Source organism: Scyliorhinus torazame, chromosome 12, assembly GCF_047496885.1.
Source record: "Scyliorhinus torazame isolate Kashiwa2021f chromosome 12, sScyTor2.1, whole genome shotgun sequence".
Classification (NCBI taxonomy): Eukaryota; Metazoa; Chordata; class Chondrichthyes; order Carcharhiniformes; family Scyliorhinidae; genus Scyliorhinus; species Scyliorhinus torazame.
In genome coordinates, this window is record NC_092718.1 from 98,671,368 (window position 1) to 98,689,316 (window position 17,949).

Genomic DNA, 17,949 nt, shown 5'->3' on the forward strand with positions numbered 1-17,949 from the left:
AATCCAATCCAATGCAATCCAAACAGCTGAGGGTGAAATTCGACTTGTGGCATTGAATTCAGACAAAGTTTATCAACAGTGACAGATGTGAAACCACAGGTTATGCATCCTCTTCCAATTCAAATTTAACCCACTTAATGCTCAGATGTGAAATTACTTCATTGCTACTTTGCTGCAGCCCCAGCAGAATTGCTAAACTTCTCCAAACCGAAATGTTTTCACAAAGTCATGCATCATAATTAAAGTAATCTTCGACATTCATTTTCCCAAAGATAAACATGAAAATCTTGTTGGGGCGAGCAAGGACTCAGTATTCCAGTTAACCGCTGATGCAGACATTTGGCAATCAAGTTGTCACCAAACATGCTGAAATATTTTTATTATTTGTACCTGGCTCAGTTTTTCAATATTCTAATCCACATATGCAAAGAAATACTTGTTCTAAAATTTGATTCCCAGATCTTACTGTAGCTATTTTCAACATGACTGACCTGCTTAGACAAATATTTCTCCTCAAATTATAATGAATTAAAAATAAATGAAATAACCTTATGCTCTTAACTGACGCTTGAGTGGCCCAAGTATTAAAACTGATTTTATTGTTAATTGTTACAAGAATGTATTCCTCAATAATTATTTTATGGAGATGGATATATCTTCTCAAAATACATTGATTAACATTTCACATTGCTTGAGCTGCTATTTGAGAGATTACAGGATCTGGGGCGTCATTCTCCGACCCTCCGCCGGGTTGGAGAATTGCCAGGGGCTGCCGTGAATCCCGCCCCCGCCGGTTGCCGAAGTCTCCGGTACCGGATATTCGGCGGGGGCGGGAATCTGGCCGCGCCGGTTGGCGGGCCCCCACGCTGGATTCTCCGGCCCGAATGGGCCGAAGTCCCGCCGATAAATTGCCTGTCCCGCCGGCGTTGATTAAACCACCTTTTGAACGGCGGGACAAGGCAGCGTGGGCGGGCTCCGGGGTCCTGGGGCGGGCGCGGGGCGATCTGGCCCCAGGGGGTGCCCCCACGGTGGCCTGGCCCGCGATCGGGGCCCACCGATCCGCGGGCGGGCCTGTGCCGTGGGGGCACTCTTTCCCTTCCGCCTCCACCACGGTCTCCACCATGGCGGAGGCGGAAGAGACTCCCTCCACTGCGCATGCGTGGGAAACTGTCAGCGGCCGCTGACGCTCCTGCGCATGCGCCGCCCCGATATGTCATTTCCGCGCCAGCTGGCGGGGCAACAAAGGCCGTTTCCGCCAGCTGGCGGGGCGGAAATCCCTCCGGCGTCAGCCTAGCCCCTCAATGTTGGGGCTCGGCCCCCAAAGATGCGGAGCATTCCGCACCTTTGGGGCAGCGCGATGCCCGTCTGATTGGCGCCATTTTGGGCGGCAGTCGGCGGACATCGCGCCGTTTGGGGAGAATTTCGCCCCTGAATTGTTGAGCAGACAGAAAATTAAATCCCATCCATGCCTACGGTCTGCCCCTTTCCAATACAGTGAACAGAAATAATCAATTTGGTTGTTTGAACTCAATTCTGGTGGCAATCCATCAACTGACAAGCATTTATAGTTTGTGGAGACCTTGGCCTGAATTCTCTGGATTCACTTTTCTCACTGGCAGCGCATCCCCGCCAGTGTAATGTCTCACGGTCGAGGAACACACGACTGGGGAACCGGAGAATCCTGCCCATTGTTCCATATTAGTGGTACTCAATTCCTGGAGAATGGGATCACTTGGATTTGGTCAGAGGTGCAGACAAACACAGCAAACAAAGGCACAGGCAAGCAAATTCAAGTTGCTGCCACATATAGAAGTATTAACGATAAAATTAATTGCAATAAAATGTTCCAAATTAAAGATATATATCAACCTTAAATTTAGGTTTAAATTTGGCAATACTGGCTGAAGAAGTCTTGTGATATTATAGGGCGAAATACTCCCAAAAAATGACTAAAGGCTGGAATTCCCATTGCAATTCCGCCCCACTACCGCTGCTAGCGAGGACAGAGAATTTGGCCCCGCAATTTGTTGGCGGCGGGATTCTCCACTCCTTCTGCTTGTCAATGGGAATTCCCATTGAAGCCACCCCACACCACTGGGAAATCCGTGGGTGGGGGTACTCTGCTGGCAGGACCAGTGGATAAATGAGTTATTCCTACCTAAGTGTCATTTTGGCAGGGATGGCAGAGGTATTCCCACCGGCTGTTCTGGCATGATTCCCATCTTAATTCTCCCTGATCATTCTTTTGGAACCTGGGGTGAAACCACCAAGAATGTAGGGCGAAATTCTCCGGAAACGGCGCGATGTCCGCCGACTGGCGCCCAAAACGGCGCAAATCAGACGGGCATCACGCCGCCCCAAAAGTGCGGAATGCTCCGCATCTTTGGGGGTCGAGCCCCAACATTGAGGGGCTAGGTCGGCGCTGGATGAATTTCCGCCCCGCCAGCTGGCGGAAAAGGCCTTTGGTGCCCCGCCAGCTGGCGCGAAACTGACATCTCCGGGCGGCGCATGCGCGGGAGCGTCATTCACGCCAGCCCCCGGCGATTCTCCGACCCGGCGGGGGATCGGAGAATCTCGCCCGTGATGTATGGGACCCAAAGATGCCAACAAAATTGACCTCACCGTGGTTGGGGCGCCATTTTCAATGAGTGGGGCCCAATCCAAAGTGAGAGTACTAAGCCCCTCACAACCCAGGATCTCTAGCATTGGGGCCATCCCAAAGAGTCTCCCAGCTTCTTCTAGGTAGCATGAGAACCCTCTCCCACCCATCATCGGCACCAACGCCACCCACCCCTTCCCAGATGAACACCACCCCACTATAGGGATTGGCAGATTCTCCCCCATGCCAAAGTGGCCAAGTTGAAAGGCCTGCCTCCATTCGGCTCAGTGCATCATTGCAACATCACCTCCAAATAACATTAAATGTGCAGATTAGAGTAAAACTCCTTTCATCTTCTTCCTTCACTCCACTTCATCCCTCCTCATCCTTCCCGCTCACCACCACTACCCAAAATAGCCCCAGACCTTTTGCCACTAACACCCTTTCATCTCCAATCACCCAAGCACACTAATTTTGTGCATAATCAGAACTCTGATCCCGAATAACATTTAGAAGTTGTTTAAAAGCTCATAAATCTGTCAAAATTAACAAAGAATATTTTCCACAGACAGTTTAATAACAAGCTCTATACTTCAGAATTCATCAGTCTTTTGGAAGTCAATTGAGCCACCAATTTCCCAAGGGAGTTTTCAAAATGTCTTTGCTGAAAATTGAATTAATGTTTTTGAAGTCAGGCAAAAGTTCATTCATCTGTCAAAGCTTTCAAACAAATAGCTTAGCTGAGCTTCAAAGAATAAAGACAGAAAATGCTGGATAATCGCAACAGGTCTGACAGCATCTGTGGAGGGAAGGGAGCTCTCCACAGATGCTGTCAGACCTGCTCCGATCGTCCTGCATTATCTGTTTTTGTTTCAGATCCCAGCATCCGCAGTAATTTGCTATTATCTTCAAAGAATAAAGAAAAGCAAACCTTTCAATATTGCATGGTGCAGAATAGCAAGTTACCAGTGAATAATCAATTCTAATGATCGGAAGATTTTTCCATTTTCACACTGCTGTTTCTTCCCTTGACAACTTGCCAGTTATCCGAAGTACCAACCAGCAACCATCTTATTTAATACCCAATTAACTTTTCCAATCACAGCATTATCATCACTCATTTTAGTAAATATAGACAAAACTTCAGATCGAACATATCGGGCGAGATTCAACCGGGCAAAAACAGAGTCTCATTTTGGGCGTGTTGAGCGGGGTGATTCTTGATGCCTGCAGTGCAGAGAAAGACTGCGCTATGCAACCACACTTGCCTTTTTTTGGGCCTTGGTGGGAAACTCAGCTCGCCAATGCAGGAAGAGTACCAGCGGATCAGGGCACCATTTTAAAAGGCTACCCCAACCTTTTAACCTCCGCTACCTAGCATGCCCTCCGGATCCCGCCAGGGAGCACCTAACCTACCTCTTATGGGGTCTTTGAGCCCCCCCTTATCCCAACTCTTAAGGGCAAGGCAACCCCAGGTTGGACCCCTGGCATGGGCAACCTGAAACGCTGGCAGTGTCAGGGTGATAATGCCAGGGTGACAATTCCAAGGTGCCTGAATTCCAGCGGAAGTGTTAATCTACCACCCTACCCAGAGGTTGACCACCAGGGGTTTCATATAGCCTGGGAGACACCCCCCCCCCCCCCCCCAAGTACCGTTACGCCTGGTCCACCTTTGTGTCGGTCAGTGTTAAACGGCGCCCTGGCACGATTTCCCAGGCGAGGCCATTAGGTCCCAGGTGCCGGGAGAATCCGGTGCAGACATATTTAAATGAGCCAAATGTTTCATTTAAATACATAAGAACATAAGAACTAGGAACAGGAGTAGGCCATCTGGCCCCTCGAGCCTGCTCCGCCATTCAATGAGATCATGGCTGATCTTTGTGGACTCAGCTCCACTCTCCGGCCCGTACACCATATCCCCGAATCCCTTTATTCTTTCGAAAGGTATCTATCTTTTTCTTAAAAACGTTTAAAGAAGGAGCCTCAACTGCTTCACTGGGCAAGGAATTCCAGAGATTCACAACCCTTTGGGTGAAGAAGTTCCTCCTAAACTCGGTCCTAAATCTACTTCCCCTTATTTTGAGGCTATGCCCCCTAGTGCTGCTTTCCCCAACCAGTGGAAACAACCTGCCCGCATCTATCCTATCTATTCCCTTCATAATTTTATATGTTTCAATAAGATCCCCCCGCATCCTTCTAAACTCCAATGAGTACAGTCCCAGTCTACTCACGCTCTCGTCATAATCTAATCCCCTCAACTCTGGGATCAACCTAGTGAATCTCCTGTGAACTCCCTCCAGTGCCAATATGTCCTTTCTCAGGTAAGGTTCCATGCCCTGCAAATATTCTAATCTGGATCTCGCCCAGCGAGGGCATGATCCATATCGCGATGTCATGCTAGATTCTGTTGAATCTCGCAAGGCGTTTCGAGCATCGCGAATCAACCTCTCGCGAGATTTAATGGCCTTGTCACATCACCAAGTCAGGCCAGTATTTCACGGCCATAATTATGACCTGTGAAATTGGCAACATTTTTATTCACCTTTTGGCTGGATTCTCCGTTGGGGAGACTATGGGCAAGGATTCCCGCCGGCGGGATGCTCCATTTTGCCGGCAGTCCGGGGGTTTCCCAACAGCATGGGGCTGCCCCACAATGAGAAACCCCATTGACAAGCCTGCGAAACGGAGCATCCCGCCTGCGGGGTGACCCAGAAATCTGGCGTGGCGGGATGGAGAATCCAGCCATGTTCTCCCGCCGGAGTTGAATTGCACTAGTTTTACAATCCCCCAGCGGTCATAAAGCAGGATGCAATTCAGTGTTCCATGCCCTGCAAAACTACATGTGGTGTGGAAAGCGAGGATATCAGCGAAAACAGCACGGGAGGAGAGAGCCGGGAGATTTAAAAAGCACGGGAGGAGAGAGCCGGGACAGCGAAACCGGCGCGGGAGGAGAGAGCCGGGAGATTTAAAAAGCGCGGGAGGAGAGAGCCGGGACAGTGCTGGGAGAGGTGAGTGATCAAAAGGTGTGGCAGGAGTGCCTTTAGGCACGGAATGCTGATTGGAACAGAGTGCACCTGAGTTTAGGTGAATGACTGAGTTCGGGTGAGTGGCGAGAGAGGGCTGTGTTTTTGTTGGTGTTCGGGTTTATCCATGAGGTTATATTTAAAAAAAATTTAGATTATTATTTAAATTAATTAACTAATTGAATATGGCTGGATAGGTGATGTGCTGTTGCTGTATGATGATGGAACTGGTGGATCCCATTGAGACCGTCAGTGACCACATCTGCAGCAAGTGTTGGCTGCTCAAGGAACTTCGGCTCAGAATTGATGAGCTGGAGACCGAGCTGCACACACTGCGGCACATCAGGGAGGGGGAAAATTACCTGGACGCTTTGTTTCAGGAGGCAGTCACACCCGGTAGAATAAGTACTGTTAATTCGGACAGTGGTCAGGGACAGAGTGGTGTGACTGCAAGGGAGGTAGGTAGGGGGATCCTGAGTTTAGGAGTTGAGGAGCCTCAGCCCTTGACCTTGTCCAACAGGTATGAGGTACTTGCTCCCTGTGTGGCTGTAGGGAGGATGCATTGACTGACCACTGCACCGTGGTACAGGAAGCCATTCAAGAGGGGGGAGCAAAAAGACAAGTGGTAGTTGTAGGGGATTCTATAATTAGGGGGATTGATGGCATCCTTTGTAAGCCAGATCGAGAGTCCCACATGGTATGTTGCCTGCCTGGTGCCAGGGTGAGGGACATCTCTGATCGGCTTGAAAGGATTTTGGAGAGGGAGGGGGAGGATCCAGTTGTTGTGGTCCACGTTGGGACTAACAACATAGGTAAGACTGTTGTGGTCCACTAGGGACTAAATTAAAGAACAGGTCCTCCAGGGTTATAATCTCTGGATTACTACCCGAGCCACGTGCCAATTGGCATAGGGTTGAGAAAATTAGGGAAGTTAACACGTGGCTAAAGGAGTGGTGCGGGAAAGAGGGATTCCATTTCATGGGGCATTGGTATCAGTACTGGGGCAGGAGAGACCTGTACCGTTGGGACGGTCTTCACCTGAACCATTCTGGGACCAGTGTTCTAGCGAATAGGATAAATAGGTTGGTCACTGACTTTAAACTAGCAAGTTGGGGGGAAGGGAAGTGTAAAGCTATGGACAGTATAATGGTTAATGGAGATCAAGGCAGCAGGTTACGTGACAGGTTATTATGTAGAGATATGGGTTCAAAGACAAGGAAAATTAGGAGAAAGGGTAAGAGGAAAAATAAATTGCGAAAAGTTACTGATCAAGGTGTTAGGATTCATAACAAAGACATAAAAAACAGCATAAGTGTACTTTACCTGAATGCTCGTAGTATACGAAATAAGGTAAATGAGTTGATGGCGCAAATCATCGTGAATGACTATGATTTAGTGGCCATGACTGAAACATGGTTAAAGATGGTCACGACTGGGAGTTAAATATCCAAGGGTATCAGACTATACGAGAGGATAGAATGGACGGTAAGGGCGGTGGTGTAGCTTTGTTGTTTAAGGATGGCATCCGGGCAATAGTAAGGGATGATATTGGTGCTATGGAGGACAAGGTTGAATCAATTTGGGTGGAAATCAAGAATAGTAAGGCGAAAAGGTCACTGATAGGAGTAGTCTATAGGCCACCAAATAGTAACAGGATGGTAGGGCAGGCAATAAGCAAAGAAATAACGGATGCATGTAGAAATGGTACAGCGGTTATCATGGGAGATTTTAATCTGCATATCGATTGGTTTAACCAGGTTGGTAAAGGCAGCCTTGAGGAGGAGTTTATAGAATGTGCCCGGGATAATTTCCTGGAACAGTATGTAATGGAACCGACAAGGGAACAAGCGGTCCTAGATCTGGTCCTGTGTAATGAGGCAGGATTGATTAATGATCTCATAGTTCGGGATCCTCTTGGAAGGAGCGACCACAATATGGTGGAATTTAAAATCCAGTTGGAGGATGACAATGTAAAATCAAACACTAGTGTTTTGTGCTTAAACAAAGGCGATTACAATGGGATGAGAGAAGAACTAGCTAAGGTAGACAGGGAGCAAAGACTTCATGGTGAAGCAGTTGAGGAACAGTGGAGAACCTTCCGAGCGATCTTTCACAGTGTTCAGAAAAGGTTCATACCGACAAAAAAGAAAGACGGTAGAAAGGGGAAAAATCGACCGTGGATATCTAAGGAGGTGAGGGAGAGTATCAAATTGAAGGAAAAAACATACAAAATAGCAAACATTAGTGGGAGACTAGAGGACTGGGAAGTCTTTAGGGGACAACAGAAAGCTACTATAAAAGCTTTAAAGAAGAATAAGGTAGACTATGAAAGTAAACTGGCTCAGAACATAAAAGCAGATAGTAAAAGCTTCTACAAATATATAAGACAAAAAAGAGTGGCTAAGGTAAATATTGGTCCTTTGGAAGATGAGAAGGGAGATTTAATAATAGGAGACGGGGAAATGGCTGAGGAGCTGAACAGATTTTTTGGGTCAGTCTTCACAGTGGAGGACACAAATAACATGCCAGTGACTGATGGAAATAAAGATATGATAGGTGAGGACCTTGAGATGATTGTAATCACTAAGGAGGCAGTATTGGGCAAGCTAATGGGGCTAAAGGTAGACAAGTCTCCTGGCCCTGACGGGATGCATCCCAGAGTGTTAAAAGAGATGGCTAGGGAAATTGTAAACGCACTAGTGATAATTTATCAAAATTCACTAGACTCTGGGGTGGTCCCAGAGGATTGGAAAGTAGCAAACGTGACACCACTGTTTAAAAAAAGGAGGTCGGCAGAAAGTGGGTAATTATAGGCCGGTAAGCTTAACTTCGGTTGTAGGGAAAATGCTGGAATCTATCATTAAGGAGGAAATAGCGGGGCACCTGGAGGGAAATTGTCCCATTGGGCAGACGCAGCATGGGTTCACAAAGGGTAGGTCGTATCTGACTAATTTGGTAGAATTTTTTGAGGATGTTACCAGTGCAGTAGATAACGGGGAGCCAATGGATGTGGTATATCTGGATTTCCAGAAAGCTTTTGACAAGGTGCCACACAAAAGGTTGCTACATAAACTAAAGATGCATGGCATTGAGGGTAAAGTGGTAGCATGGGTAGAGGATTGGTTAACTAACAGAAAGCAGAGAGTGGGGATAAATGGGTGTTTCTCTGGTTGGCAACCTGTAACTAGTGGGGTCCCTCAAGGATCAGTGTTGGGCCCGCAGTTGTTCACAATTTACATAGACGATTTGGAGTTGGGGACCAGGTGCAATGTGTCAAAGTTTGCAGATGACACTAAGATGAGTGGTAAAGCAAAAAGTGCAGAGGATACCGGAAGTCTGCAGAAGGATTTGGATAGGTTAGGTGAATGGGCTAGGGTCTGGCAGATGGAATTCAATATTGCCAAGTGTGAGGCTATCCATTTTGGGAGGAATAACAGCAGAATGGATTATTATTTAAACGGTAAGATGTTAAAACATGCTGCTGTGCAGAGGGACCTGGGTGTGCTGGTGCACGAGTCGTAAAAAGTTGGTGTGCAGGTGCAACAGGTGATTAAGAAGGCTAATCGAGTTTTGTCTTTCGTTGCGAGAGGGATGGAGTTCAAGACTAGGGAGGTTATGCTGCAATTGTATAGGGTGTTGGTGAGGCCGCATCTGGAGTATTGTGTTCAGTTTTGGTCTCCTTACCTGAGAAAGGACATATTGGCACTGGAGGGAGTGCAGAGGAGATTCACTAGGTTGATCCCAGAGTTGAGGGAATTAGATTATGACGAGAGGTTGAGTAGACTGGGACTGTACTCATTGGAGTTTAGAAGGATGCGGGGGGATCTTATTGAAACATATAAAATTATGAAGGGAATAGATAGGATAGATGCGGGCAGGTTGTTTCCACTGGTCGGGGAAAGCAGAACTAGGGTGCATAGCCTCAAAATAAGGGGAAGTAGATTTAGGACCGAGTGTAGGAGGAACTTCTTCACCCAAAGGGTTGTGAGTCTCTGGAATTCCTTGCCCAGTGAAGCAGTTGAGGCTCCTTCTTTAAACGTTTTTAAGAAAAAGATAGATACCTTTCTAAAGAATAAAGGGATTCGGGGATATGGTGTACAGGCCGGAGAGTGGAGCTGAGTCCACAAAGATCAGCCATGATCTCATTAAATGGCGGAGCAGGCTCGAGGGACCAGATGGCCTACTCCTGTTCCTAGTTCTTAGTTCTTATATCCTCGCATTTCACAGATCCCTGCAGACTCGATTTGCCGAATTCTATGATAATGGGGGAATCCCAATATTGGGTCGCCATCTTGAGCGGGCAGCCGATAGTTGAGTCCCGGGGCTGGCCACCACCCCTCACCGCACACCAAATCATCCCTGACCAACCATCCTGCACTGTGAATCAGCCTGGCAATCCCTCCCGCCCCCCACTGCATGGCAGGCCCACACCCTCCGATTGCTTGGGTGCCCCATATCCCCAAGTATGTAATAAGGGGATCCCCCCACACGGAACAAAGCAACAGAGGAACTCTGTGATATGGGGACACCCACTGGGACCCCAGTAATAGGGGGACACCCACAGGGTTATCTGTAATAGGGTGACTTCCCCACAGGGACCCCAGTAGTAGGGAGACCTCCTCACGGGGACCCCCTGCCAAAAGGAACCTCTTTCTCAAACCCCCCTCCAACACACACAGACCCCCTCTCACCATGAAAAGGGACTCTTGTCAGGAACTTAGAGAGTAGTGCAGATGGGGGCTGTTGGAAGCAGTACAGCTGAAATACTTACCTTGCAGTCCCATGTGTCCATTCCCTGAAGTAGAGCAGGTGTGCCTCTGCCTGGTTCCCACAGATTCATTATCTGCAATCCATTCATGGCTTTGGAGTCGTGGTTTGTGATTGACAGCTGGTAAAACCCATCTGCAGCTTTGATCCATTCATAATTCTTTCATGCTTCGGTGACCTAATTGGTGAGACCCCAATCTTTGTAGACATTGACCACATGAAAGTGAGGTAGGTGGAGTGAAATCACATGCTTGAGTGATTTGAATGTACTTAGTGTACTTTCTGCTCTTTGTAGGCAATCAGCAGACAACAGTGTGTGGGCTTCTGACCCACTCCTTTTCCTGCTGTGGTGAAAATGGTCAGTGCCATAAATGGGGTGGGAATTTTGGAGTCGCACCCCAGCTACATTTTTTTATCTGCCCACATAATTTTAGTCCTTTCTCAGGACTCCAAAAATCACTCACAGAACGTTATATCAATGCACTGAATCAATACTAACTGGAAATTCTCAGTTCATGGCACTAGCTTTCCAGTCCCCCAGCCACGTGATTCTCAATGGCTGCCGTTCACTGGAGGGGGGATTCTCTACTCCCACCGCTTGTCAAAGGGATTTCCCACTGAAGCCACCCCATACCACCGGGAAATCTACGGGTGGGGGTGTATTGCTGGCTGAACAGGAAATCCCAATGGCCAGAGAATTCCAGCCCATGTCTTTATTGGGAATGGACAGTGTACTTCTGACTATTTTGTGATCTGTACTTTTAATGATCAGCATACAGAAGTGATCAATAAAAATACAATAATGAGCCAAAAATCAAAAATCACCACAGATATTATGGAAGCCAATAACATAATTAATTTGAACTGAGAAGTGAGCCTTGACTAAACTAATTCTACTGCAAACACACAAAACTCATGAAACTAAAATCAAAATTTAAACAAAAGTAAAAAGAAATCATTTTATTAGCCTTCAAAAGAACTCTTGCTCTTCTTCAATATATTTTTCTCTTTGTTCCTTAGACTCTCAAATTTATTAATATTTTGCCAGTGTGAATCTTTTTAATGAAAATGCTGATTTCAAATCATCATCATCACATACAACTGCCAATTTTATTGATAACTATATGTTGACTATGACCTTGATTGTCTGATTTTAATTGAAGGTGGCAAGTTCACTACAGAAACAGCCACAGAATCTGGTATAGACAATTAAGTAACTCAGTTTCATTTTTAATTTTATTTACAGAACCAGTTTCTATTGTCACTGTATCATCCAACAATTCAAAACCAATAGAAAACATTGATACCATTTTGTTAACTTGTAATGCCTCGGGTTTTATACAATCACGAATATGGTGTAAGGACACGCAAGTGATCAAGGAAGATGACAGAGTAATAACCTCTCCAGACAACGCTACGCTGACTATAATCAGTGTTAACAGAAACAATTCAGGAACATATAGATGTAATGCAAGCAATGATTTTAGCAGCAATTTTGGAGATACCAACCTGCAAATTAATTGTAAGTACACAGGGAGCTCAAAACATTAGTTTGTATTTAATATTAGATATTATTTTAGTTATAAAGAAACCATCTATTTTCTTGATTTCTTTGTAGATGGTCCAGAGAAAGTAATTATTACTCCCCAAGGGCCAATTCAGGTAGAACTGGGGAAAACTCTTACGTTAAATTGTGCTGCCCAATCAGTACCACCTGCTACATATGAATGGTACAATGGGAGTAGGCTGTTAAAGACAGGACAAACTTATAACATTGAATCAATAAGTTTGAATGCTGATGGGAGTTATACTTGTCGGGCTAATAACAACATAACCAACAAAAGCAAAAACACTACCATACAGGTAACTGTACAAGGTAAGTAAATGCTTCACTATATATTTCACCAAGATCTGAAACAAATTGTCACCCTGATGTGCTCTATTTTATGGATGCTCTTTCCAACTTAGTATCAAATTAATTGCCTTTAATTCATGTTTGTAGACCACCTTCTAGATTTTTGTGTGCCCAACGGGATTTTTTATTTGGCCCTCACTCTTGTAAAACATAAACTTAATTGTTCCAAAAAGTCTACGAAAGTCTTAGCAATTAAAGACAAGATGCTGGAAATACACAGCAAACAAGTGATAAAGTTGAGAAAAGTATTGGTAGCCTGCTTTCAAGAATAGGCAATACTGGCTATCAAGTATGTCAAAATGCTATTTGATTAGTTTCTGTTCTACTGCCTCAGACCCTAGATAATTTACTACAAGTTGCACTTTAGTTCATGCTTGTGGACTATTTTCTGGATTTTTGTTAGCTCAAAGGGCTTTAACTCGATCCTCGCTCGTAAAAAAAAATCCAAACAATCCAAAAAAGTCTTGCAAGTTAAAGACAAGATGCTGGAAATACAGGGAAAATTCAGTTAGTTTTACAGTTCATTCCAAATATTTCAGCCAATTCTGGAAACTGGTGAGTAGAATTTTATGAACTACTACTTTCACATTTGTTGGCACCAAGCTTGAAAAGAATTGCTCGATGGCGTTCCTGCTATCTGATTGTCCACCTCCAACCTGCCCAATCTTTAGGCACTTAGGGTCTGCTTCCTCCACAGCCTTAATTTTGAGAATGGTGGGAGGAGTTCCGGCATGGGAAAAATATCTTGTAGGTAAGCTCATTTGGACCTTGGAAGGGGATGGGATGGCAGGGGAGGGGGGGTGGAATCACCTTCGTCACTGGTCCCCTTTAAAGGTTGTGCCTCCCTCGCTCCTCTCTCACTAAGGTCTGCAACACCGGACATCCAGTCCCGCCCAAGATTCTCTCTTCAGTCCTGGTATCAGGGCTCCCAATCTCACTCTTCCTCCTACCCCTACCCTCCAGGCTTCCCTCCACCACTGCTCCCCCACCCCCCAATCCTGGTGCAAGACCCAGACTTATCTGGTCCTTTAGGCTCCAGCGATTTGAGTGGTGCGATTGGAGTCCCAATAATGGCCCCACTTCTAGTGGTGCTGCGGGGACTACAGAGCTACTCTCCTTAACCAAAGCTCAGGAAAAGTATGCCAGGTTTGAGAGTTTATGAAGAAAATGGAAAGCCTACAGAAGAGTTGCAAATATTCTGAAAGATGAGTGTAAAATGTTTTGACACCTTCAAATTTCACTATTAGATACAATATTGTCATGCTGATGTGTTTTCAATGCAATGATTTATCAGAAGAATCTGTAATTTAAAGGTGATTTGACCCTCTCATTGACCAGCTTTGAGTAATTGCTCACATACATTATGGTTTTTTTCCAATGGAAAAAATATCATAATGCAAAAAAAGTTACAAAATGTCAAGTAGCCTGTGCTGTCAACTTTCCTATGGTGATTTTAAATAGCTCAGGCTACTTTTGACACAAAGAAACTAACCACTTGCAGGTGTCCATTGGTTGACAGGCCACTGTGCTTTGAAATTTTCAAACAATACTCCATTGTTTGGACAGCTGTGCCCATTACAAATACTTGGCTGAGTTTCAAGTGCTGATGGGTTTCAGCATAGTTGGGTGTTCTATTCACTTGAGCAAGAGGTTGGAATAACAGATTGTACCTTCAATGTGATTTCTGATTTGTTGCCACAAGCTGATAGGATTACAAGCATTGCACGGAAATTTTTTACATCACAGAATGCATTTTTACCCCTCAGTCTCAATGATAGTGTTCCAGATTTTCAACCTGGCGTCAGGTCCGTAGAGTCGGGGGATTTCCCAGCTGGATGATTCTTTGACACTGCTTTGAGCTGGACAATTCTTTGACAGCTAGGCTGTTCCTTAATATTTATGGAGGATACATTACAGGAGGGGGGTGGGGGGGGGGGGGTGCGACGGAGGGGGGGGGGAGGTGGTTACATAAAGGGTGAAATCAGTTGGCATGGAAGGTGCATGAGGGTGGTGAGGTTTAGGGTCCTTTAAACAATGTTGAGAGTTGGGTTGCGGTGTTGGAGAGGAGAGCTTTCTAAGTGGCCCGTCCCTCCAGCAACAATCCATCACGATTCGCAAGTCCCAACTCTTGCATAAGCACGGCATTTAAGTCACACGTGAGTCAGCAATGCAGTTTGTGAGCTGCTAAAGTGGGCAAGTTGGGTTTCCCCAAGCCCACATGAAATGTGGTCCATAAAATCAAAGTTTAATTAAATGGAGTAAAGGAATTAGGTCTGAAAAAACATGCTCCAGTTCTCCATGCATCCCACTTGTCTCCATACCAGAGAGTGGAATTTGCGTTCAAAGTAACATGTTTATTGCAAATGTCTTTAATTACAGGCTATCTAGTTATTCTTTCACCAAGGATATTAACAGAATCAACTTCTGACCCTGGAAAAAGTAACCTAAAGCATGCATAAAAACTTGTCAAAGATTTGTATGAAATGTGGCAGCAAGCTGGCAAAAATGTCAATTGTCCCACCAGATGATGGTGGGTTTTGCATTGTATTGTCCCCTTCCCGCCGCATTAATTATGCAGCCAGAGGAGATATGTCATCTTGCTGGCCAGTTAAATGTGATTTCTACTATTCAGGTCAGGTGTGTGAAACTTGATAGTGTTATTATTCTGTTGTTATAAGTAAAACGTGCAGTGCCTACTTACTGATTTTGGTTTGAAAAATAATTTAATACTGAATTATCACATCATTTAGCTACGTAGGATTCAGCCATTCTTTCTAACTTTTAAAACGAAAGGAATAAAATTGTAGATCAAAATCAATATATCTTTTTCCTTATTTTATATTGTTCTAATATATGGTCATTTTGTTCATATTATTTCCAGCTGTGCCCTCATCTGTAAAGAAATTGTCTGTTGGAGGCATAATTGCCATAGTGTTTGCAGTTCTTTTTGTTGTTGCTTTAATCATTGGGATAACTGCATGGATGTTCAAGAAGAAAATATGCAGGTAAATCTATTATATTCAAATTTTACAAAAAGCTTTATTATTTTTCTGTACACATTTAATCCAAAATTAGACAGATTATTTTCACAATTAATTTCTATTTTATATTTCAAATGTCAGCATTTGTAGAATATGGGCTGAATTTCACAGGAAGGAAGGCGGGTGGTGAGCGGGGAGGGGGCAGTTGGATCAGCTCCTCAACCATGCACCACCATCAGCGAACCTTTCTGACAGTAGGACTGGAATCAACCTGTTGCCTACAGTTAACTTCCAAAAATAAAGGTCCAATTAAGGGGCATTTAACAGGATCATCAGCATTTTGCTGATGGCGGATTGATCCCGCCCCCCTCTCATCAGGTGGGAGTCTAGCAGTTAAATGAAGGTAACCTCTCAACAGCAACCTGGGGGAGATTGCTTTTTAAATGAAAGAGGAGGGCCCAGGCAGGGGTGCAGCCAGCGCAGCCCCAACAATATCCCTGGAGGAGTATCCCCCAACCACTCTGTCTTGGAATGTTAACTTGTGTCGGCTTAAGACTCCCCCCTACCTCAGCAGTATCCATCATTACTGGTGTGGCCCTACTGAGGATGCTGGCCTAATCATTAGGTTGGCATCTCTTGGGAGCAGGGCTGCCATCCTATCAAGGATGGTAGCCTAAGCGACAGCCATTCAATTAGTTGTCGCTCACAGAATTCAGAGGGAAGTGCTGCATCCTGTCACCTCTCTACCAGACTTAATTTGTTATGACTTGTTCCCCATGTATTCTCTTTCCCATCCCCTATCATCATGCTGAACTTGTAAACCAAACTGAGCGGTGGGACTTTGTCCAAATTAAATTGCGCTCATTGTAATTTGGGTTGGCACTAAGCCTTTATTAAGGTTATTATAGTTCCATTAAATACATGTTTTACTTTGGTCTCAAAATGTCTCACTGTGGGAAGCTACATGATTTATGTTCAATAGAATCTCTATGGTTTTACTTCAGTAGTTTGGAACTGCAAATCTATGTTCCGTTTCCCACTTGTAATTCCATTTAAATTGTGTTTTATTCAAACCTTTCTTTTGTCACAGCACTCAATGCTATGCCTACTACTGCTAAGGGGCATTTATTTTCAATGAAGGTGCACAAATGATGCAGAACTTTACAGTGCCCCTGCCACCGGTGGGTGCCCTTCCTGCTGTCTACCCAATTGCACTAACCTTGCAACCATTTTTAGGAGTCAGGAAAGGCTAGACCACCCTCACCGAATTTAAGCTTGCCACTTAAAGGCTGCTTCCCACATGGCCACATTGTTTTAGGCCATCAGGAAGAGATAAGGGACAATGCAGGGACAGATCCAGCAGTTTAACCTGCTTGGGCCTTCTGCAGGAAAGTGGGGTAAAGGCACACAACTCCCTCACAGGCCACCTTTCCCGATCTTGGCCACCATCTCGACCCCTGCAAGGTCTGCAGCCCCCCCCCCACTACTTTCCCAGGAGCCTCCCCTTCTAGTCCCACCAAGTGAACCTGCACTTAACTCCAATACTGGCTGCTGCCATTTAGTTTTTGGGGACTCACTATGGATAAAGAAGTTGGCACAGCTCCTGGTGGTGCTGACCAATCTAGACAATCAAGGGTGGGTTTCTCCATCCCGCCGCACCAGATTTCTGGTGTGGACACCATCGGGATTCTCTGCTTCACAGATGGTCAATGGGGTTTCCCATTGTGGGGCAGCCCCACGCTGTCGGGAAGCCCCCGGGCTGCCGGCAAAACGGAGAATCCCGACGGTAGAGAATTCAGCCCCCGATCTCCACAGAGCACTAAACGGCTGCTATCATCAGTGGGAGGTGGGAGAAAATCAGCCAACGATAAACAGGCTGGATTCTCCATTCCCCCATCCGCGTGATGCTGGTGGCGGGATTATCTCTTCCCGCCAATTGCCAATGGGATTTCCCATTAAAGCCACCCCATGCTGCCAGGAAACCCACCAGCCGGGGTCCGCCACCAGTGGAAAAAAAGAACCCGGATGGCCAGAGACTTCCAGCCTAAATCATCATACATCTTTAACTAATGGCCCTGCTGGATTCTTCCCCCCCCCCCGTCTCCTCCCTCCCATCCAGACGAGGTCATCACATCTATCCAGAAAATTCAACAGTGGCTGCGAGAGGGTCCTTTTTGAGGAATCCTTCACTTCAGTGTCTGAGTGGTGCCAGCTGCTTCTACGGAGGAAATGTTCCTCCAGTGCAGGCACGCTGTTCAGGCATCAAAGGTTGAAAAAGATCAGTCTCAGATTGAACACTTGCTCTTTCTAGGAAGCACTTCAGAGTAAGATAAAACTGTGAAAAAAGCACTCAGACAAAGCACCTACTCTTTCAAGGAAGCAGTTCAGAGGTAATGGACTTTGAAGTGCTATAAAACAGAGCTAATCCCTTCAGCTGTCAGCCAAGAGGTTTGTAAAAGCCGATGGCGTGTGAAATTCAATATAAACAACAGAGCCTGTTGAAACTTCAGAAGGGGGTGAAATGGAATGTAAACAATCTAGTACAAAACAAAAACTTCAAGGGGACTGAATACTTCTGAGAGTCGAACCCTGAACGATGTTAGATCACCGCAAAACTGGGGGTACGCCAAGGCCAAGACCCGCTCCTCCAGGTCAGTTCTGCAG

At 45.6% G+C, this 17,949-nt stretch overlaps 1 protein-coding gene across 3 annotated transcripts in view; it reads left to right on the top strand.

Annotated features, from left to right (window-relative positions):
* LOC140386590 (cell adhesion molecule CEACAM5-like) overlaps window positions 1-17,949 on the top strand; it is a 119,006-nt gene that overhangs the window by 67,606 nt on the left and 33,451 nt on the right. For all 3 annotated transcript variants that reach the window (XM_072469049.1, XM_072469048.1, XM_072469047.1), the window contains 3 exons: window positions 11,636-11,911; window positions 12,008-12,265; window positions 15,186-15,309. In XM_072469049.1, the coding sequence (XP_072325150.1) occupies window positions 11,636-11,911; window positions 12,008-12,265; window positions 15,186-15,309 (658 nt within the window). The remainder of the gene's footprint in view (window positions 1-11,635; window positions 11,912-12,007; window positions 12,266-15,185; window positions 15,310-17,949) is intronic.